Genomic DNA, 21,148 nt, shown 5'->3' on the forward strand with positions numbered 1-21,148 from the left:
GACTTGCCCCCAGATCACTAACATAGGCAAGAAGTGACCCAGATTTCCTGAGGCTCAGTCCAATTCGCTGTTCATAAGGCCATCTCACCTCTCTATTCAGCACAAAATCACACACTTATATCACAGTGTCTGCTTCTTTGCAATGCGTACTTCTTGCTGAAACACTGGACAAATAGAAGCTGGCCATGCAAACACTTACACATGTGAATAACTTTACTTATCTGATTTCTCAGGGCCCTGTTCCTGAGATTGGATACTCATGCCCCCACAGAGCCCCATTTGATTTCAATTAGGCTCCATCTGGGAACAGGATCCACCCATGTTGTTTCCATTGCACACTCCAGGCTAGCTCGTGGGAGTAAGATATGCGAGTTTGAAGGGGCTGAACTCACAGAACATGCAAGCTTCTCAGGGCAGGGAGGGTTTTGCCACCGTCCCTTGCAAAGAGTGAAGCATGCGCTTAGCCCCATTGAATTCAGCGCGTTTACTCACACACAAAGTTGAAGCGCACCCTTACAACCCCAATTCTGCAAACATGTATGCCCACACTTCACTTTACTACTACGCTGATTTCAGTGGGACCGTTCATGGTCGGAAAGTGACGCGGGTGCGGGATGAGGCCTGTAGCCTTTGCCAGCCTAGGGCCGGACCTGCGTGTACCCTGCAGCGCCGGGCACGCAGCCGACGGGCAGCGAACCATAACGGAGTAAAAAGCCAAGCCCGGGCTGCTGACGATTCATGAGAGAATCACGGGGGCTGCAAACCATAACAAGTCAGAGATGGGAACCAGTGCACGGAAATACAATAAAATGAACGAGCGCATAAAACCATCTGCAGCGAGCTGGCAGGGAGCGCGCGGCGGCGGCTCCCAGGGGCCATGGGACATGTGGGAGTCCCGAGCTGCCCAGGGGAACTACATTTCCCAGCGCGCCCCGCGCCCGCGGGGGGGGTGCTGGGGAGGGCGGAGCTGCCAGCAGCTGCGGCTGTGTTGTCCGCGGCGGCGGCGGGGAGCGGCGCTGGGCTGCGGGGAGAGGCCCGGGGCGCCGGGCCGAGAGGCGGCTGCGCAGCGCGGTGAGCACCGGGGCTGGGGTCTGCAGCGGGGCGGAGATAGGGGCCCAGGAGAAGGGGGGGGCAGGGACCTGGGGCGGGGGGGGCAGGCATTGAGGGGCAGAGTTGGGGGGGGGGGTGCAAGGCTTGGGGGGGCGGCCCCCGTGATGGGAGGGGCAAGGGGGCTAAGGGAGTGTGGGGGTGCTGGACTCTGGACGAGGGAGGCGGAATGGGGGGAGTCTGCTGTCTAGGGCCATGAGAGGTCGGGAAGCCAGCTGGGGGGGGGTGCCCACTTCCCCCTTGGGGGGAGTGGGGCTGGGAGCCTGCCAGGGCGGGTTGGCAGGCTTTGGCGTGCATCATGGGGTTAGGCCCTTGGACCTTTCTTTAGCGCTCCAAAGGGTGTTGGTTCTGTCGAGCGGAGTTTTTTGGGGTGACCGGGACCTGGGGGGGGTAGGACTGGGAGGGAGCTTCCGGGATGCCTTTATCCAGACTGCAGGCAAGCAGCACAAGAGGGGCCCCCAGGGGGGTATCGTGGAAGGAAGGTCTCTAGGGAGAGGTGACTTGGTGGCTTGGCAGCCCTAGATTCTTGGCGTCCACAGAGCAGATACAGTATGGGGAAGTTTCCCACAAATCCCCAGCCACGTTCCCCCCACACAGCTACTGGCCTGCAGAGGCCCTTTGGTCCCTATGTCTGACAGCATCTTTTGCCTCTCCACTGAGGCTGCCATCTCCATTGTGATCTGGGTCTTTGTCCAAAGGCCCAACTGCGCTGCCAGCCTAAGCTGGATTTGAACTGGTGACCTCGAGGTGAAAGACTCAGTGTCCCGTCCCCTCTTTGTCCTCCCCTCACAGACTCTCACAAAGCCTCCCAGCTGAGCTGTCGGATAAAATCGAGTTGTGCGACTGGAGCAAGGCGTCCGCTCCTGCAGCAGTTTCCTATAACACAATGTAGTGGAATGGGCTGGCACAGCTAGGAAGCAACAAGTCCCTAAGTTGCCACGAAGAGGTTAATCGTGGGTGGCATCTGGGGAAAGTGCAGACTGGAACAAATTCTGCTGAGCAAGCAGAGGTGCGGGGTGAAGCTGGAGCTGTGAGGGAGCAGAGGCCTTCTGCAGTTCATAGGCAACGTAGCCCTCAAAAGCCACTGCCAAGAAGCCATGGGGATCTACGTGCAGTTGTGGGAAATCCCCAGCAGAGGCATGCTGTGTGACTGGGACCTTTTCTTAGGGAATCTGTAGGCTGAGAGAAGCTGGGACACGATCCCCGTAAGGTGGGTTCTCTTCTGGCTTGGGTATGTATTTCCCCTTCCTCCTGCATCCCAAGCAGTACTGGAGAGGCCTCAGGGCACCCATCTCTCCAGGACAGCCTGCAATCTTCGCTTGGCTTAGATTGCCAGCTTTTTGGGGCAGTGACCAGTTTTATTCTGTGCTTGTACAGTTCCTAGCACCACAGGATCTGGGTCCTTGGCCATGCCTGGGGCTCCTAGGTGCTACCACTGTACAGATAAATAATACTCTTCTGTAGCCATATTGCTATTTCCATGGGGAAACCCAAGCAACTGGCAGTTTTGCTATATGCTATGGGAGCCCCTGTTCTTCCAAAGAGATAAGATTATTCTGCATTGAAAAGTCCCAGGCTGAGCTCACAAAAGTGACTCTGGGGCCCCACGAACATCCCTCAGGTGGCTCAGGGAATAAAACTGGATGATCTGAGCAATACCAGTCGTCTGGGAACTCCCATCGAAAGCTTGCGTGTGCAGTGTTTGCTTTGATAACAGCAGACTATGTTCAAATAACAGCAACCACAGATGGCTGCCAACCCCTTCTCCCCACATCACCCCACGGTCATAACTAGGGATCCGGACATTCCCCCAGTGCTCAGGATTGTTCAGATCATGTGTTCTGGAAATGGCACTTGGAAGCTGCAAATTATGGATCCAGATTTGATCCTGCTTGTATATTTTAGTTCAGGCCCTTTGCTCTAGTTGACAAGCTAAAGAGGGCACAGGTGGGACACACTGGCAGAAGCAGAACTAGTGTGAGAGGTTACATGTGGTCTGAGCATGGGCCTGGGAGCTGGGAACCCCCTGGTCCTTAGCACAGCTCTGCCATTGATTGTTGTGTGGGTAGGAGCAAGTGACTTCGCTTCTCTGGAGAACCTTGGCATCATCTATAGAATGAGGCTGCTGATGCTTTGGGATGCTGTCAGGTGGGGATTGATTAGATAGCATCTATTACTGTAAATGCGTAGAGCTCTGTGCATCTGGGGTGTGATCAGTAATTATTGTTCCAGTCCCTCCTCCAAAAACCTGTAACCCTGGTCCTGCTACCCAATGGAGCAGACTGACGGTCTGCACACACTCAGCTTGAGCAAATGTTGTGGCACTTGTGGGTCATGTACAAAACATCCCCATTCAAACCCTCTGGTTTTTTGCAACATAGCATTCCCTGAGCTCTTTGCGGATTAAGGCCGGAGCGTCATCTCATTGATGCTGGTGTAAACCCCAGATGATCCCATTGACTTCACAGAAGTCATTCTGGGTTTCCCCAGGGTGGCTGGGGTTGGAATCTAGTGTGTTCTACTCCAACCTGTCTGGAAAGCACTTCATAGCACACCCCACACCTGTTATCCCCACGGTCTCACCCCTCCTCTAGTCACTCCTACCTGTGTAAAGTGGGTGTAAAGAGACCATACCAGGTGCTAAGAAGTGAACGATGCAGCCCAAATGATCTCTTGGGGGTTTTCAGTATCATCCTATCACCTAAATTAGACTTACCCTGGCACTAATCAGCTAATACGAAGTGCTTTGAAAATTAACATGATAGTGGTGTAAAAAGGACTTGTTAAATGCCTCCAGAGCTATAGAGCCCATCTGGCAGGGGGTGGAGGTGCTGGTACATCTTGTGGCAAGTGGTGGGGCATAGCCCGTTCCCATATAACACTGCAGCAAACGGGTGCTGTACACCTCACACAATGTGGTAGGCTGGTCCCCACCTTCCAGCTGATCCTGTGGCTGGCAGGTATGTTTGGAAGGGCTGCCCTTCGACTGGGGCGCTATGGAGAAGAGCAGGTTTTAGGAGACCGCATCCATCCCCATTAAGGAGGGTGGGGAAATTGCTCGCTCCCCAATGGCCAGCCATGCATATTGAAGGCATCATGCCCATCCGCCCAGCGAATGGCTCGCTGCCTCATGGGCCCATTAACAGCCTGATCTCCCACATACTATGTATTGTGTAATATGTTGGTTGTTTGTCATCTGTGTTGGTTCCAAAGGACCCTCCCTTTGGAGTCCTTTACCCAGCGTGGCTCAGTGTAGGATGGTGTAACTCCTGCTGGCTTCAGGCAGAGTCGCAGAGTTTAATTTGGCTCTCGTTTCGAGTGCCATTTAAATATAGCACAGGAAGGCAAGCCACTGAATTATGGGCAAAATGTACAAGTGCTTATATATGAACGCTAGAAATCTCAATACTCTGATGGGTGAACTAGAGTGTCTGGCATTAAATGAGGATATTAATATAATAGGCATCATGGAAGCTTGGTGGAATGAGGATAATGACAGGACACGGTAATACCAGAGTGTAAAATATATAGGAATGACAGTGTAGGTTGTGGGTGGGGGAGTGGCATTTATATGCTTAAAAAAAGAAAAAACCCATAGATAAGACATGAAACAGACTGTACCATAGAGTCGCCATAGACAGAAATTCCAGACTTGAATAAAAAGAATATAGCAGCAGGAATACACTACTGAACACCTGACCAGGATGGGGACAGCAATTGTGAAATGTTATGGGAAGTTAAAGAGGCTACAAAAGCAGAATAATGATAGGTTAGGAAAGGGACAGATAATAAGACAGTATCGTAATGTCACTGTATAAATCCAGTGGTGCCCCCACACCGTGAATACTGTGAGCAGTTCTGGGCACCCCATCCCAAAAAGGATATGGCGGACCCGGAAAAGGTTCAGAGAAGAACAACACAGATATTCAAGGATATGGATGGAACAGCTTCCATACAAGCAGAGACTAAAAAACTTAGGGCTGGTTAGCTTACAAAAGAGACCACTAAGGGGCAGTATGGTAGAGGTCTGTAAAACCATGAATGATGTGGAAAAAGTGAATAGAGAAGTGTTACTTATCCTTTTCCCATAATACAAAAACCAGGGGCCACCTGCTGAAATTCATAGGTGGCAGGATTAATACAAACAAGGAAGTACTTATTCACATAGGAATTGCCTTGGGATGTTGTGAAGGCCAAGACTATAACAGGGTTCAAAAAAGAATGAGATAAGTTCATGGAGGATAGGTCCATCAATAGCTATTAGCCAAGATAGTCAGGGATGCAGCCCCTTAGTGAGGGCGACTCTAAACCTCTGACTGCCAGAAGCCGAGAGGGGAGGACAAGGGTGGATCACTCCAACTGCCCTGTTCTGTACACTCCCCTGAAGCCCTGGCATTGGCCACTGTCGGAGACAGGATACTGGGCTAGATGGACCATGGTCTGACCCAGTATGGCTGTTCTTATGTTCTTCTTGGGAGTCACTTCTCTGCCCTCCGGGACAAGCTCTGCTCTTTGCCAGCACAAACCTCTGTCTCCTTCCAGCTGAATGTTTGGTTTGGGCCAGAGCTGCATCTGATCCTGTGTGGTGAGGAGAATTCATGACCCCAGCGCTTTCTAGGACGTGGGGACCCCAGACAATAGCTCAGACTCTGTATGGCGCCCCAGATCTTACTGCTGCCTTTTCCGCATGTGATCTGTGTGCCGAGCAGGTTCCATGGGGGATAGTCAGGCGGTTGTGAGTTGAGGTTGAGTGGCATCACAAAGCATGTGGTGGGAGCCCAGGGCTGGCATAGCAGGGGCTGCGGGTCAGGATTGAGGAGCATTGGGACAGCTGGGTGTGCTGGGAGGCCAGGACTGGAAGAGCTGTGGTGGTCCGGATGCTGGACTGGAACAGAGCAGGTAGAAGGCTCCATAGACTTGTCTGTCACAGAGATGGGTCTAGCTCCCACAACTACTTGGACTTTTCTCCCCCTTGGGCGGATGCTCTCCAGCATTGCAACAATCCCAACCTTCACGCTCAGCCTGGCAAAACATTAAAGTCTTTCCACCCCTGAGAAACAGTTGCACTGCTGGGAAATTGGAGCTTAGCAGCCATCTGCTTCAGAAGGAGGGAGGGGGCTGGAGCAAAGTTTCCATCACTTTTCTCACGTGCTTTGTTTTTCCTGGAGGTGAACAAATCCCATCTGTAAAGCTAAGAAGCTGTGTTGTGCGGGGGAGGGGCCGTTAGCAGCTCCTAAGCAACCTTTGAAATAAGACGCAGAGACCTGTGAGGCGTGGAGAGAGTGGGTCTAGGGATGACTTCTGTACAAGAGATGTAACTATCGATCCAGGAACAGGGGTGTCCTGGACAAAAGGGATGACAGGGTATTTTAGGCAGGAGAAGAGAGAATTTGAAATGGAATCTGCAATATTTTTCTGATATTTCTCAGTGGTGGATGTCCTCGGTGGGCCGTGATCCCCATGGTGTCCACTTGAAGTTGATTTCTAATCCACATTTTACAAATGGGAAACTGAGGCACAAAAAGGCGACGGGCCTGAATTTCAAAAGTGCCTTCTTAGTTTGCAACTGGCCTGATTTTTTTCTCTGGGGCTGAGTTGGATTTTCAGCCCTCTCTGAAAATCAAGCCAGAGTGTCCTCAAGCTGGACACCCAGGATACTGAAGCAGCTGATATTCAACATGTTGTTTGGCCTCAGCATGCGATTCTGAGGTCGGTAGGAGTCTGCCCATTGACTCCAATGGGCCGCAGATCGGGCCCTACTTGACCTGCCTAAGGCTGAAGATGGGGTTAGTGTCTGAGCTGTGATTGGGATTCACGAGTTCTTGCCTCCTAGCCCCCTGCTCAGACCATGCCTCTGTCTCCCACTAGCATATCAATGGCTGGCCCCTCTCGGGGGATGAGCTGTGATCCGGGGAAGTGGTGATGAGAAGCTGAGCAATTAGCAGATTTGGGGTGTCCTGTCTGCAGGCAGTAGAGCAGGTCCAAAGTCCTCTCCAAGCATAACCACTTGTCGGCCTGGGGTGTCGAGGTTTCTAAGTGGCAGAGAAATGGGTGTGTCTGTCGGATCGCAGCCCTGCCTCGCGTTGAATGTCTGATGCTGAGCAGCATCCGCAGGTGACTACAGGAGGCCTGAAGGACGCCGCATGGCCAACAGCGGTTGCAGGAGGGAGAGTGTTTGTTCTGTGGATTCTGTGTAAGGAAACTTGGAACATCTGGCTGCTGCATAGAGAACCCAACAAGAGGTCTGGCTGCAAAACCGCCTCCCACACAACGTGGGCATGTGGGAGCTGGAGAACAGCAGCAAATTGGTCTCCTGGCCATTGGAGTTAAACCAGCAACAGCACTAGAAACTTACCAGGAAGAGGGAGCCTGGCTTGTCTAGGCCTTTTCATTTCTGCATCTGTACTTTGGTAGCTACTAAACTTTGAATGACAAAGTTGTATGCGCCTACTAATGCAGAAATCTGTCAACTTTTTGAAAAATCTGCCAAAAAGCAACAAAGCGGCTTTGGAATAAAGCCTGACAAAATATATAGAAATTAGTTTTAAGAAGCACCCAGGGATGGGCAAACGTTTCCAAATGTTGGCCCTGACCTTGCATACACCCTTAACATAATGCATGCAACGAGTCTAATCATCTAGTCTGACCTGCTGTATAGCACAGCCCCGAAATGCCCTCCCAGTGATTCCTGCATTGAGCCCAGGAAGTGGTGGTGGAGGAGCTGAAGAGTCTTTTAGCAAGGCTTCAAGTGATGGCGAATACACCCACTGCTCTGTTGAAGGTGTGCTGGCACCTTGGTACTTGGCACCTGTGGGAGACAGATGGCGATGAGGTTCCTTGCTTCAGTCCCACAAAGGTCTGAGCTAGAGTGACCAGACAGCAAGTGTAAAAAATCGGGACGGGGGGTTGGGAGTAATAGGCATCTATATAAGAAAAAGCCTCAAATATCAGGACTGTCCCTATAAAATTGGGACATCTGGTCACTCTAGCTGAGCCTGAAAATACTTGCTTCCTTGGCTTAGCAGTGAGCTCATTGCTCAGTACCACAAGTTATCCCACTGCCTGGGAGCAATATGCTCACAGGAGTGGGCCCATCATTAGCACCTTTTGGCTGTCTCTGGAATCTGAGTTTTTTGGTTGTGATCTCGCTCTGACTGAATGACATCACAATCTGCCTTCCGATTGGCTCCAGCTTTGGAGTGTACCAGCTGGACAGCAGCCGGCTGAGATCTGATGCGGCGGGGGTGAAAAGCCTCATTTCCTGTTTGCTTTGTGATGGTGGTTTTTTATCCCTGTAGGCTGGTAGCAGCATTCGAACCTTGGCTACAGATAGGTCTGTCCAGCTCCATTCTTCTCCTGCTGCTTGTGTGTTTCATCATCAGATGAAAGTTCAGTCAGCGTGCTCTGTATTGACTCCTGTGACTGGTGTTTGCTTTTGAACCTGTTTCATTATGCCAGCGAATGAGTGCAGCAGCCCTAGGCCCTGAGATTTTACGGATTGCTGTGTATGGCACCAAATCCAACCTCTGACAATCTTCTCCTTTCCAGTAGTGAGTCTCTCTTTCTGGCCTCATCGGAATTGCTTTGAAAATGCTTCTTTCCCTGCTGCTCCTGGGGTCTGCACAGCCTACCCCACGGCAGGGTGGGAGCCTTCTCCTGTAAGGCACCCAGTGGTGAAGTGACCTCCCTGCATCGTTCCTAACCTTGCTGTCAAAGGATCTCTCTCCGTCCTCTCCTGGAGCTCTTCATTTCTCCTACCCATTGCTGCAATGATCTCTGCAAAGTCTTTAATTGGGAGACTTTTCTTTTTAACTGCTTATAAAACAAGAGCCCAGTTCTGTGATGTGGGTCAGTGTGGGGAGGCTCCTGCAGGTACGCAGAACCCTATGGCAGTCAATGGGGCTAATCCTAGGTGTAAGGTTACACACAACTAAGACTTTGCAGAATCGGGCCTGAAGTTTTTCTTAGGACCTGTAATGGCCTAGATCCTGCAAACACTTCAGCATGTGGGTAACTATGCTCCAGATTTTTCAGGACCAGGGTCTTAATGTGTCCTGCGAAAGAAAATTTGGTCCATATTATGCTGTGAAATTACCCATTTGGCTCTTCACAGGCAGTCACAGGACTGAAATCATCCATGTGCCCTGGTTCCACCAGAATATACCACTAGAATTATAAATACCCCAGTGTAGAGATGCTTCCCGTTTCCCTGGCATCTTCCACCTGAATCTCAAACTCGAGTGGATTTAGCTCGCACACAAGACTGTCGTCTCTGTTTTATAACTAGGGTAACTGAGGCAGAGGGCAGTGAAGTGACTTGCCCAAGGTTTGTGGTGAGAGGGTGGCAGTGTCTGGGACAGAATCCGGTAGTCCTGACTTCCTGTCAGGTGCTTTACCTGCAAGACAATGCTCCATGCTGGGCTGGTCTTGGCTGAATAGCAGGGACAGGGAAGGATGGGGTCATTGCATGGAGGGTTCTGGTTAGCTTCTAGCTTAGTGGAGTCTGCTGCCTCCTTGCACTGACCTGCTTCTTGCTCTTCTTGGTTCAGTTCAGGACTGCCTATCCAACACATGAGCCAGCATGAACGTGGGGACAGCTCACAGCGAGGTGAACCCCAACACCCGCGTCATGAACAGCCGGGGCATCTGGCTCTCCTACGTGCTGGGGATTGGCCTGCTGCATGTGGTCCTCCTCAGCATCCCCTTCTTCAGTGTCCCTGTGGTTTGGACTCTCACCAACATCATCCACAACATGGTAAGGGGGCACCACAGCTAACTGGCCCCATGGGGTACCCCCAGTTGGGCTCGGTCACATGGGTGGTTAGCCCTTCAGGGGGTACTGCTGAGGGATCCTACAGTGAAATCAGACCCCCTAAGTCCTGAGTTCCTGCGAGTGTGTGGGTTAGAGTCCAGCTGACTGAGCAGCCACATCCCAGGCTCAGCCCCCTTACCCCTTGAGGTCACGGGTTCAAATCCAGCCCGTGTGGTAACAACCAAACGTGTTGTTCAGTGTCCTCTGCCTGAATTGATTTTGGGTCTCAGACTAGCTCCCATCCAGGCAAGTGTCCGTATCACCAAAGCCACCCGAACAGGCCCCCCGCAGGAGCGGGAATAGGCTGTGGGGTGTGAACTACTGTCTGGCCCCCGGACGCGTGGCGGAGCAGTGCAAGGTGGGGGAACTGTGTGTGACCACTGTCCTCTTGGCTGACACAGAGGGTTGAACCTGCAACCTCCTGGGTGGGTCTCTACAGCTTGAGCTAAAAGATCAAGGACTAGGAGCTATGACAGCCTCACACCCTCTGAGGGTCAGGCCCAGAGGGGGACCAGCTGCCCAGGAATCCTCTGGTGTTACTGGCAACAAAGGGAGAGGCAGGAAGGGCAAGGTGGGTTTTTGCACCCAGGGGTGGAGGGTTTATAAAAATTAGCTGCTGACTTGTGAGCTGGGATGGGCCCATGTGAGAGGACCAGGGTACAAAACCGAGGGATGGGGTGGGGGGTTGTTGGCCATTTGTCTGAGACTAATGATACTGTATCTGGAGCAAGTGCATGATGTGAACGGGGTGTCACCGACTCGAGTGGATCACAGAAATGAAACAGTCCGTTTCCATCAGGTGTGGGCTTCGGGGGGGGGGGGTTGGGGGGCGGGTGAGTGGACACACTGCTGCCCTCTGCTGGGACAGGACACAACCGCAGCCATTCAGCCGAACCTTTTCCTCTGGGGCTGAGAAAAACACCACCCGCTTTTCACGGATGACATATTCTCCCCCTCCTGACTCCCCTCATTTCGATCTGCGTGTCTCCCCGAGATCAGACCGTGGCTCCATGCAGCAGCTTGCTCCCTGATTTCCAGGTCAGAGAAACCCAGATGTTAACACAGACACAGCAGCTGGTCTGTTTGTGCCCTTTGGTTAAAGTGACTCTCGGCCTGAGATTAATCAGAGACCTTGGCCGCAGATAGGCCAAGGTTCGATTCCCTCGCAGGGCCCCTGACGCCCCAGCCTGTAAAAACCATCCAGATCTCGAGCAATCAGCAGCTGGAGCTCAGAGCAAAAGGGCTGAGATCAGCACTGGTGCGCTCTGCTCTTGTGCCAATCGGACCTCCTTGCCTTGGCCTCTGTCCAGTTTAGAGTGGTTAGTCTTAGGAGCGGGAGGCTTTTAAAGGGCCAGCAGCACTTGTTCATAAACAACAATGCCAACAGATTTGTCATTGGCTTATCCAAGGATTTGTTGCTGGTGTGTAACTGGAGTGAGTGTCAGTGGGATTTTTCCAGGAGATTGCTTAAGGTCCAGTTACAATAATACTCAGCTTTTATCTAGTGCGTCTCACCGGTAGAGCTCACAGTCCTTTACACAGGAGGTTGGTGTCATTATCTCCATTTTACAGATGGGGAAACTGAGGCACGGAGAGGTTGACTTGCCCAAGGCCAGGGCTGGAAATAGAAGCCAGGGTTCCTGAGTGCCCAATGCAGTGTTCAGTCCACTGAGCTGACTGAGGGAACTGTGGCACGTAGGGATGAAATGTCAGTTGAGGTTAGAACTGGGAATAGAGCCTGGGAGATGCCACTCTCAGCATACACCACTAACATGCAACGCAGGGCCGAGGGCAGCGAGTCTGTGGCTGTTCCATTTCAAAGGCTTTCTCCTGGCCGACAGGCAGGAAGCACCTGGTATTGTCTGTGCAACTGCATGGCCATGTTCACGCCTAAGTCTGTGCATCAGGAAGAGATGCGATACTGAAGTTTGATTCCACTCCATATTCTCCTTTGATGCCGGGGATCTGAATTTCCTAATGTGGCTGTCACCATCTTGGCCAGTGCACCAGGGAGCTCCAGAGCTAGAAGTAGGAGCTGCTACAGCTTGAGCTCAAGAACGCAGGCTTCCTCGCTGGGCTGTAACTGGCTCATATCCTGTGGGACCCTAATTGCCAATGCCCCCCCCCCAAAAAAAACCTCAGATGACAACAGCTCCCCCTAGTGACACAGCCCTGGCTTGCAGCTTGCGAGTGTAAGAGCTTTCCTAGGGATGAGTTGTTGGCTGAGTTCAAATGAATCTCTCCAGACACCCGGTCTCAGAGGGCTACACAAGTTTTACCTTCTGCTCCTGCTTGCTACAGAGCATGTACATCTTCCTGCACACCGTGAAAGGAACGCCCTTTGAGACTCCAGACCAGGGGAAGGCCCGGTTGCTCACGCACTGGGAGCAGATGGACTATGGGGTGCAGTTCACGGCATCGCGCAAGTTCCTGACCATCACGCCCATCGTGTTGTGAGTACTTCGGGCGGGCTGGCGGGTCGCAGCGGCACCCTGTCGAACGAAGCTAAAGCCCTCCATTGTCCTCCAAAAACAATGCTAGCTCAGTGGCCTAAAAGCAGATCCACGTATGTTGCAATAACCGATTTATTCACAGTATCCGTAGCCCACTTGTATCTGTGCTGCTGTCCACCACTCCTGGCGTGGATGTCTTGGGGATCTGCTTTGAGCTTGTGTCACGGTGCTATTCAGCCTGGGTCAGGCCAATAAAAAGCACTGATGGAAAGAGACCAGTGCAGCCCTGATGCACTTCGAAGGTCCACTATCTCACAAGTCAGCAGGGCTGGCAGTGATTAACATTATTCTTATTAACGTTAAGGTTATTTATGTGTATTATGGTAGCAGCTAAGAGCCCCAGTCACAGACCCAGGACCCCATTGTGCCAGGTGCTGTACAGATACAGAACAAAAAGACTGTCTCTGTCTCCCCCCCCCGCCCCAGTGAACAATCTACATATAAGACAAGAGACAAGTGGATACTCTAGGGATGGTTTGGGGCAAGCTCTATGAGACCAACAGGCAATAGTTTCAGCCCACCAGCAGCTTGACTGTTGTCAAGTTACACTCACTAACTGACCCCATCGCTGAATCTAGCCTCCAGACCAGGGGTATTGGATTTGGCCTCATGGCAGAAGGGATTTGGTGGGGGGCGATGAGATGGCTTTGTGGATTTTTATGGGGAATTCCTTCCCAGCACAAGGGGCAGCAAGGGAGAAGCATGAAGGTGCTCGTCTGAAAATCTAACAGATGGGCAGTGAAGGCTGGCACCCTGGCTTTACTGAAGGCAGGTGTCAAACTCTCAGGAGGGAATGAGAGAGAAGTAGGGTGGGAGAGGCCGTAAGGGGCTCTGAAAGCAAAGACAAGTAGTTTGTGTTTAGTGTGATGGAGAAATTCTTTAGAGCATCCAAAGTCTGCAGAGTCCCAGTGGAGTGAAGCGTTGGAGTCTGGATCAGACTGTAAAATCACATCAACAAGGGGAACATCTTGCTTTTCACTGCTCTCTTCCCCCTCGCTCCCCTGCCACCCACATTTCAGTTCTGACTGATGTAATCGCTGCTGGGAAATGTTGTTTTCTAGCCATCCACAGTGCGAGGGGTGGAGGGTAGGCTCCATCACATCGACTGAAGATATTTCTGAAGGGCCAGTCTCTGCCGCGTCCGTTGCTGGAAGTGCACACTAGCTACTGGTGCAAAGTTTCTCAGCTGTTTCAAGTCTTTTGGGACCAGAGCTCATGGCCAGAAGAGGAGAGAGACTGAGATTCCTCCAGTGTGAGACTAAATCCACTTTGGAATCGGGGTTCACTAGCTGCTAGAAACCAGATCCTTGTTGTTTGTTTTAGCTGACCCAGCTTTGCTTTGGTGGGCTAATCTGAAGCCCTGCCTCCTTACCCTGAGCCGGTGGCTAGATTCAGAGGTGGAGTCGGCTAGCGGGCGCAGTATGGGTTGTAGCAGGAAAAGCAGTCAATGAGTCGCTTGCTACCAGTATCTCTCCTGAGATCAGCCCCGGGGAGTGATGGAAGCTGTGGGTAACTGTGATTCAACTTCTGCTTCTCTCTCTCCCCTAGGTATTTCCTCACCAGTTTCTACACGAAATATGACCGGATACACTTCATAATCAACACCATCTCCCTGATGAGCGTCTTAATCCCCAAGCTGCCCCAGCTCCATGGAGTCCGGATCTTTGGGATCAACAAGTACTGAGCTCCCTGGATGCAGTGAGCAGAAGTGGAAGGGGAAATCCGGTCTTCTTAGTCCTCTCTCCCCCCCAAACCAGGATATAATTTCACAGCGGCTCTTTAAATGCAGTATCCAATAGACATGTATACCGCATGCAGGATCCTCAAGCCCAATAAATCTAAGCAAACTCTGGAGTAGCAGAATCCTGAGTAGAGTTTAGCTTGGAAGCAGGAGACTGGGGGGGTGGACTTCTTGTGCTCCTGTATCATGAGTAGATGCAGATAGACCGAGATGTCAAGGTACAAATAGGTCAGTCTCCGGGGAGACTCCAATACGCTGAATGGAAAGAGCAGGGGTTGGGAGAAAGCTTTAAGAGCTAGTAGTTATTACTATGGCAAATGCACTTTAAAATACATTGGCCCTTTTTGAGGTTAGATGCACTCACAAAGGGCTACGTGGGGAAATTAAAGGGGGGCATGGCCAGATTTCCCAGATGTGAAAAAATAGTTGGCCACTTTAATTTTGGGAGGTGGATTTTATTCTTAAACCTCTCTCCTCCCACTGGGGAGGGAATCACTTTTTCTAATGAGAAAACAGGAAGGAGCGACCTGGCATTTCTAGCAAAGCTTTCCCATTTTCCACAGTACAGTTTGTATGATTGGGGGGGGGAGGGGGGAATTGGATTCCAAGTTGTTTCTGTTAGTTTAAACTATAACCAAAGTCTGTCTTTGTTTAAAGCGGAAGTGGTTATATTTTCAAGAGTGTGTGATGGGGCAAGGGGGAATGTTCTCCCCCATCACATGCAGCCCCGCAGTGTTACCCTTAATCCTACTGCCACCTAGGGCTAAGAGGTGTGATTAAAAATGTTAACTCTGCCCATCAGAGTGATCTGAGTCACCTGATGTGGAGCTCGAGGAGGGGGAAAGGCTGATGACTGACAGGCTTGCTCTAGGTGAAGGATGGATTGTCGTCAGGCACGGTAATGGGGGGCTGGTACAGGCAGAGAGGTGACTGTGATCAGTTTAAATGGGTCTCGGTCTTCCGCCCCCTTTGCCCAGGTCTCCAGTGTCTAGATCTAGATCACTGGCATTTGCCAAATACCAGTGGTGGGCACATCTCCGCATGTGACAGCCCATGCAGAAAACCGCTCTCGGACTTCTGGCTGGGCTGATGACCTGTCAGCAGCAGACTATGAGCCACAAGCCAGGTTAAAGGAGTTGTAGAACGGGAATATTGTAATGGGGCCATGTTGCTAAGTGAAGGCAGGAGCAGACGGCAAATGTGGCAGGCCAGCAAGAGGGCAATGGATCTGACCAGTCGTTGAAGCATTTAACTGATCAGTGGCATAGAAAATCTGAGATGTGCAGTCTATCGCCTCCCCCGACCATGGCTGCAGAGGGCTACCCACCTGTCCGGGTCTGGACAGTGAAGGTGTTGGGCATAGCAGGAAGACGACCAACTCTTGCTTCGCTGTCGCCTTCATTGTCCAGATTTGTTGTATTTGTTTAAATCCAAAGCCCTGCCGTTCTGCCCCTGAACTGGTGGCTAGATCCAGAGGTGGGGTACGGCACCTGTCAGTTAGTGGGTGGAACTTGCAGCCCAAGAGTAAGGGGCAATGCAGCTTTGCAGGGGGAAGTTAAACCACAAGGGGAGCTGACTAACCAACCTTCTGTTTCTAACTGGTTTGATTTTGTTTATGCATCAGGAGCTTATTTCAGGCTGCTCAGTGGAGCGATCCCGGTTTCTGCTCCCTGCATTGGTGTGCGGGAGGGAACCCTACCTAGTAAAGCACGTGTGTGTTTCTACTAAGTGGCTGTTAACAGACAAGCTAGTTATCCACAGAGTCAGGAGCTGGTTTGGAGGACAAGGTGGGATTTTTAATTTAAGTATAGTCTGCAGTAGAAATGCAATAATCCCAGTGTGGAAAGAGATTGTTGAATAAAGTTTTGATAATCACTGATTGGGGTAAATGAGAGGCTTGTAATTAGTAGATGGGGGGCGGAGGGCATTTCCAATGTAACAGGGAGGTTTGGATAACCAAGGATGAAGCATAGTTGCAACACTGAATCTCGCCCTCCTTCCACCCCCCCCCCCCGGCCAAAAAAATTTGCCAGCTAGAGCAAAGGGTTAGCAACAGAATTGGCCCCTAGTGGCTGGGGTAGCTGTCCACTCTTTGTAACCGTAGGATTTTCTAGAGGGTCAATATGCTGGTTGAAATATGCCTTTGTTTATATTTTTCATGATACCCTTGCACATTCATGAAGGTGACTTTTTTGTTGGTGGTGATTTGATTGTCTGGAGTCTTCTGACCGGGTGAACATTTTAAAGAAGACATTTTAGTTCCTGCATTAGGCAGATGCAGCTCTGGAACTGAGCAGGTAGAATGGTGGATACTATTGATGAAGTTTAGACCTGATCTAAGGGTCCAAGCACAGGACTGGGAGACAGGAATTCCCAAATTTGAATCTCAGCCCTTGTACTGACTCCTCACCTGCCTTTGGGTGAACTGCTTAACCTCTCTGCCCCCGGTTCATCATTTGTACCCCACAGAGGGGGGAGAAATAATCAACCTACCTCACAGGGCTGTTGTGAGGCTTATTTAGCCATTGTCTCTTAAGCGCTTCAAAGACGGGAATGCTCCTGTAAGTATTAGTGAAAAGGAAGATGGTGAGAAGAATTAGCTGATGGCAGAGAAGGAGAGAACCTGCTTTGGGTTATTGAAAAATGGAGCCTGTCAAATGCAGAAGGTTAATTTATTTAATACAAGGCTCTTCCTTTCCCCCCCCCCACCCCCCATCTCTGACGTGGCTGGGAGTGGCTGGTTGCTTTGGTTAATGTACTGTATACCCCAGGGCTAGTGCACTTTTCAAGCTACTAGCCGGTGACTTCTGGGAAAAAATAGTTTTAGGCAAGTGCTATTTTCTGGTGAGAATGTCTGAGTGGATTCAGAAATGAACATTGTAGATACATGCCTCAGATGGCAACGGTGAGACGGCAGGCTTCTGCTCTGCAGAGACAGTACCTTCGCCCAGACTGCTGGGGTGATGTGCCTAGTCTAAGGTGCACGCTGCTGGACAAATGCAGAGGTCTGGCAGGTCACAGAATTACAATGCTGATGCTGAACCTTCTCCAGTGAAAGAGATGGAACATGCAGCGTGATGTTAATCTAGCTTTGGGGACAAATAGAAACCTAACTAGAGACAAAATAGTTACTTTAAAGGTGGGAATCTTGACCCAGAGAAGTGGGGCAGGAATCACTTTATCCTTGTGTTTTTGCAAAAAACCCACCATAAATAGACTTTTTTTCTTTATTTGCTTAAAACCATTGTTCCTGGATACATGTAGGTTCTGCCTTCTCTCCCTCCCTCTCTCTCATGCATGTAAACTATGGAAAGCTGAAGTGATTTTGTAGCAGAAATGTAAGCAGACGCTAGGCACCAGGCCCTTGGCCGCTGTGGAGTGGTGAAGCTTGGCAGACTTACATCAGCTGGGGTCTGGACCTGCACTGTTTGCGGGTTCAGTGACACTGGTCATGTGTAATCAGTTCTGTTAAATTAATGATGAAATGTAAAGCTACTGAAAATCGTGATCTCTTCAGGGGGGCAGTTTAAAACCCGGAGTGAGCGTTTTCCTCAACGGGTTTACAAAGATGTGACATTCATAGGCAAGTCTAATGATTTCTCTTTTATGAGCATTTCAGTGAAAACCGTTTCCGTGAAGCACTTCAGCATGTGCTTAAGACACACAGAAGTCAATGGAATTTAAGCACACACTTAAGTGTTGTGCTGAATCAGGGCCTTACTTGGCTCAAGTGAGAGGGGAATCAGGCCCTAGGACTTAACCAAAATCTCTTTTAAAAAGAGCGATGCATAATTATGTGTCAGAGATCTGTTCCCCCTCCGTGTGCAGGGGGAGCTTCCATTAAAATGTCACTCAGAAGGGGGAGTCTGAGTGTGCAGTGATGGGGAACAGCCCCCTTCACGAGGCACTCGTAGGTGATCTGAGAGGAAAAAGCCATGAAACGCTAGTCCAAACATTACTGAACAAACCACACTGTAGATTTCCTGAAACTTTGCATTGAAACCACTTTTATAAAACAGGGGTGGGTGTGAAATGGGCCAGACATGCCAGCTCTGAATCAGAAGACAAATGATGAAGGGCCACTCAGGCCATGGAGAGTTGGAGAAAATGGCGCACACACCAAGGAAGCTCTTTGGGGAGAAGAGGGATTGCGTGCACCCCAGGGTGGGGAAGTTTGCAGGAATTTTAAGTGCTCAAGACTCTCTAATATGGCTGCAGCCAAGTGTGGTGGTCCCAGAGTGGAATTCAACCCTTGTGTAAAGCACCTAAGTGAGTTAGACCCTTGACTTTCATTGGGATTTATGTGCCTAAATCACTTAGGCCCTTGGGAAAATCTTCCCCCAGGCCTTGTGCTGGCTCCCTGCATAGCGGTAGGTGTGAATTTCAGTACAGCTAATGCTTTTCAATGTAGTTTTGTCTGTTGTGGATACAGAGAAGCAATAAAGAAATGAGGGGTTTTAAAATCTATAATAATAGACCAGTTCACAGACATTGGCCTGACACAAGTCTTTCGTGTTGCCTGCTCTTGTTGCTGGGAAGCCTTTTTCATCCACCACTGAGAGAACTGTGCGCTTGTCCATATAGCACAGAAAGGGCATCTTCCCGCTTGGAGAAGATACGGAACAACAGCTTGGCGTTGCTGAGTGAAGGCCCCAGTCTCGCAATTGGATTCCAGCAGCTGGATTTTTAACCTGACACTATACAGCCCTTCCTCGTGGTCCAAGTGCAAGACTGGAACCTTCTCTCCTCACCCCACCCCCCGAGATCTAAGGCTGTTTAGTCAATGAGGATTTATTTAAAGCAGCAGCTGCAGTTTAAAAATAATTTAAATATTAAAAGAACGGTACTGGTCCTCAAAGAGGGGACAACAGCTGGGTCACTGTTGACAGTCGCACCCAGTCAGAATCTCCTATTGCATATTATGATTTTCTTTAATAGCAGTGAGATAGATTGCTTGATTTACCATCGTGCATAAAATAGGTGCACAAAATACACTCTTTGGATCAACTTCAGCAAGCTAAATCAGTTTTGTATGGAACCTTCTTGCATTGTACATAGAAGTTTCGTTGTTTTTTCCAGTTCCCTCTCATTTTGGGGTATACAAAAAAGTTTCATCTAGAGGAACTTTCTAAGACAAAGTGTGAATATTATTTTTATTACTCCTTTGTACAGTATTCTAAGAGAAACTAATAAAGGTCAGTATTCATGTAACAACCTGTGTAGGCTCTTTACATGTGATATGTATGCGAATCAATTTCATTTTAATCGCAAACTGTACTGCCAAGAGTGGGGGAAACCAGTAAATGGCAAATGAGTATCAGATCGCAAACCTATGCTGGTAACTTAATTTGGCTTTTCCTATCCCCTTGCTGATAAAGGCATAACAAGAGCAAAGAGCTGGAGGTTGAGGTATGCAAAGTGCAAACTGGAAATAAGATGCATATTTTTAGCAGCGAGGAAAATCAGCTGTTGGAACAGATCCATGAGCGATCAGATGGATTCTCCATCACTTGGAGTTGTCAAATGGAAAGTGGTTGTCTTTAAAAGATGTTCTCGTTCAATCACCTGTTGGGCTGGAGGCAGGAATTGCTGGGAGAGATTCTCAGACCTGCACGATGCCCGATTAAATGGTCAGAATGGGCCCTTTGGCCATAAAAATCTAGGCAACTGGAGGCAGGCACCACCCCAGGCCCACATAGAAGGGGCAGAAATGTATAAAGTCCTGGTTGGGATAATCGTCTGATCTTCCGTTTGAAAAGCAGGAGGTGAGTTGGTTGGTTTCTGGCTGATTCACAGGCTGGGAAGATGCTTACAGACACTCAGCTCAACCCCCAGACCACAATAAAGCTGGACCCCACCCTCTGCTCCCAGGCCGTGTTCAACTTGCCCTCTCAGGAAAGGCCTGGAAGCAGCGATCAGCCTGTTGCAGCAGGGCCTGAGTATTGGCAAATCCAGGCTGTGGCAGGCCACGAAGGAGTGTGGATTCCAGAGTCACTGACAACATCCTCCTGCCAGCTTGCTCTAGTTTATCTGGGGAAGGAGGGCAAATTCAAGGGTCCCAGCTGCAGTGGGATCATGTGGCAGCAGAAGGGGGCGGTCCTGAGAGAAGTCCCCCAAAAGTTCCAAAACAAAACATGGCCCTGCACATACTTGTCTCCCTGGGGCGAGGGTGAGAGAACAAGTGCAGGATATGTTGGTTAAGGCATGACAGGCAGGTACTCACATACTACAGTGCTGAGGGCAGCAGGAGAACCTACATAGAAAAGATGCAGCAGTCCAAAGCCCTGGGGCGCTTTGCAGGTTACAAGTCAGTGCCTTGAAACGAATCAGAAATGCATGCACCCTGCAGATCTCTGACCAGGACAAAGCTGCAATGGGGCAGGGGGGGTTACAATGCATCAGGCCATTAGGTTAATGGGTGGACGCAAATCTCTAAGAATCGACACCAGCAACGCGGGGCACCTCGGATGATGCCTCCATGAGCACGGAGCCTTCTGGCTCACATCTGGTGCAAGAGAGATGTTGTTTGAGCCAGGAGAACTGAGTTAGCAGCCTGGGCAGTTACACTCATCAGACTCATCTGGCAGCATGTGGGGGAAGACAGGAAGCTCTACCTCAGAGCCCAGCCGGGCTGGTTAGTTTTGTGTAGCGGGGAGGGCGGGCACCCGGTTCATTGACATCGATATTTTCTCAGTGGTGGGCTGGAGCCAATAATCCTTAACCAGGCCCCCTGCTTAATGGAGATGCTTCCTGGCTTATGTCTTTGGGGCTCCTGCTGGTTCTAGTCTTTGTTCTTCTCACACTGTGTGATACATGGAGCCAGCACACAAATTTGCCTCACCCCCTGCCTGATCCTGGATGTTGCTTTTGGGTGACTGTGACATTCCCCTGGTGTTATCCAGACCAGTGATCTGCTAGGTCACTCCAATCCTCGGCTCTGAGAGCCAGCCTTACCCTGCTCTGCTGTGAGAACCC

The 21,148-nt window shown here is 50.4% G+C and overlaps 1 protein-coding gene across 2 annotated transcripts; it reads left to right on the forward strand.

Annotated features, from left to right (window-relative positions):
* Nucleotides 1-962: 962 nt before the first annotated feature.
* Nucleotides 963-19,387, forward strand: ORMDL3 (ORMDL sphingolipid biosynthesis regulator 3). Of its 2 annotated transcripts, XM_073325541.1 has the most exons (5): nt 977-1,071; nt 2,275-2,317; nt 9,657-9,862; nt 12,221-12,372; nt 13,981-19,387. In XM_073325541.1, the coding sequence occupies exons 3-5, from the start codon at nt 9,689-9,691 to the stop codon at nt 14,114-14,116; spliced, it is 462 nt and encodes a 153-aa protein (XP_073181642.1). In that variant the 5' UTR covers nt 977-1,071; nt 2,275-2,317; nt 9,657-9,688; the 3' UTR covers nt 14,117-19,387. The 2 variants fall into 2 exon arrangements, with proteins under 2 accessions (XP_073181641.1, XP_073181642.1); XM_073325540.1 differs by lacking the exon at nt 2,275-2,317 and having other exon boundaries at nt 963-1,071.
* The last annotated feature ends 1,761 nt before the right edge of the window (nt 19,388-21,148 follow it).

The sequence above is a fragment of the Lepidochelys kempii genome, chromosome 27 (assembly GCF_965140265.1).
Source record: "Lepidochelys kempii isolate rLepKem1 chromosome 27, rLepKem1.hap2, whole genome shotgun sequence".
In the NCBI taxonomy this organism is placed as follows: Eukaryota; Metazoa; Chordata; order Testudines; family Cheloniidae; genus Lepidochelys; species Lepidochelys kempii.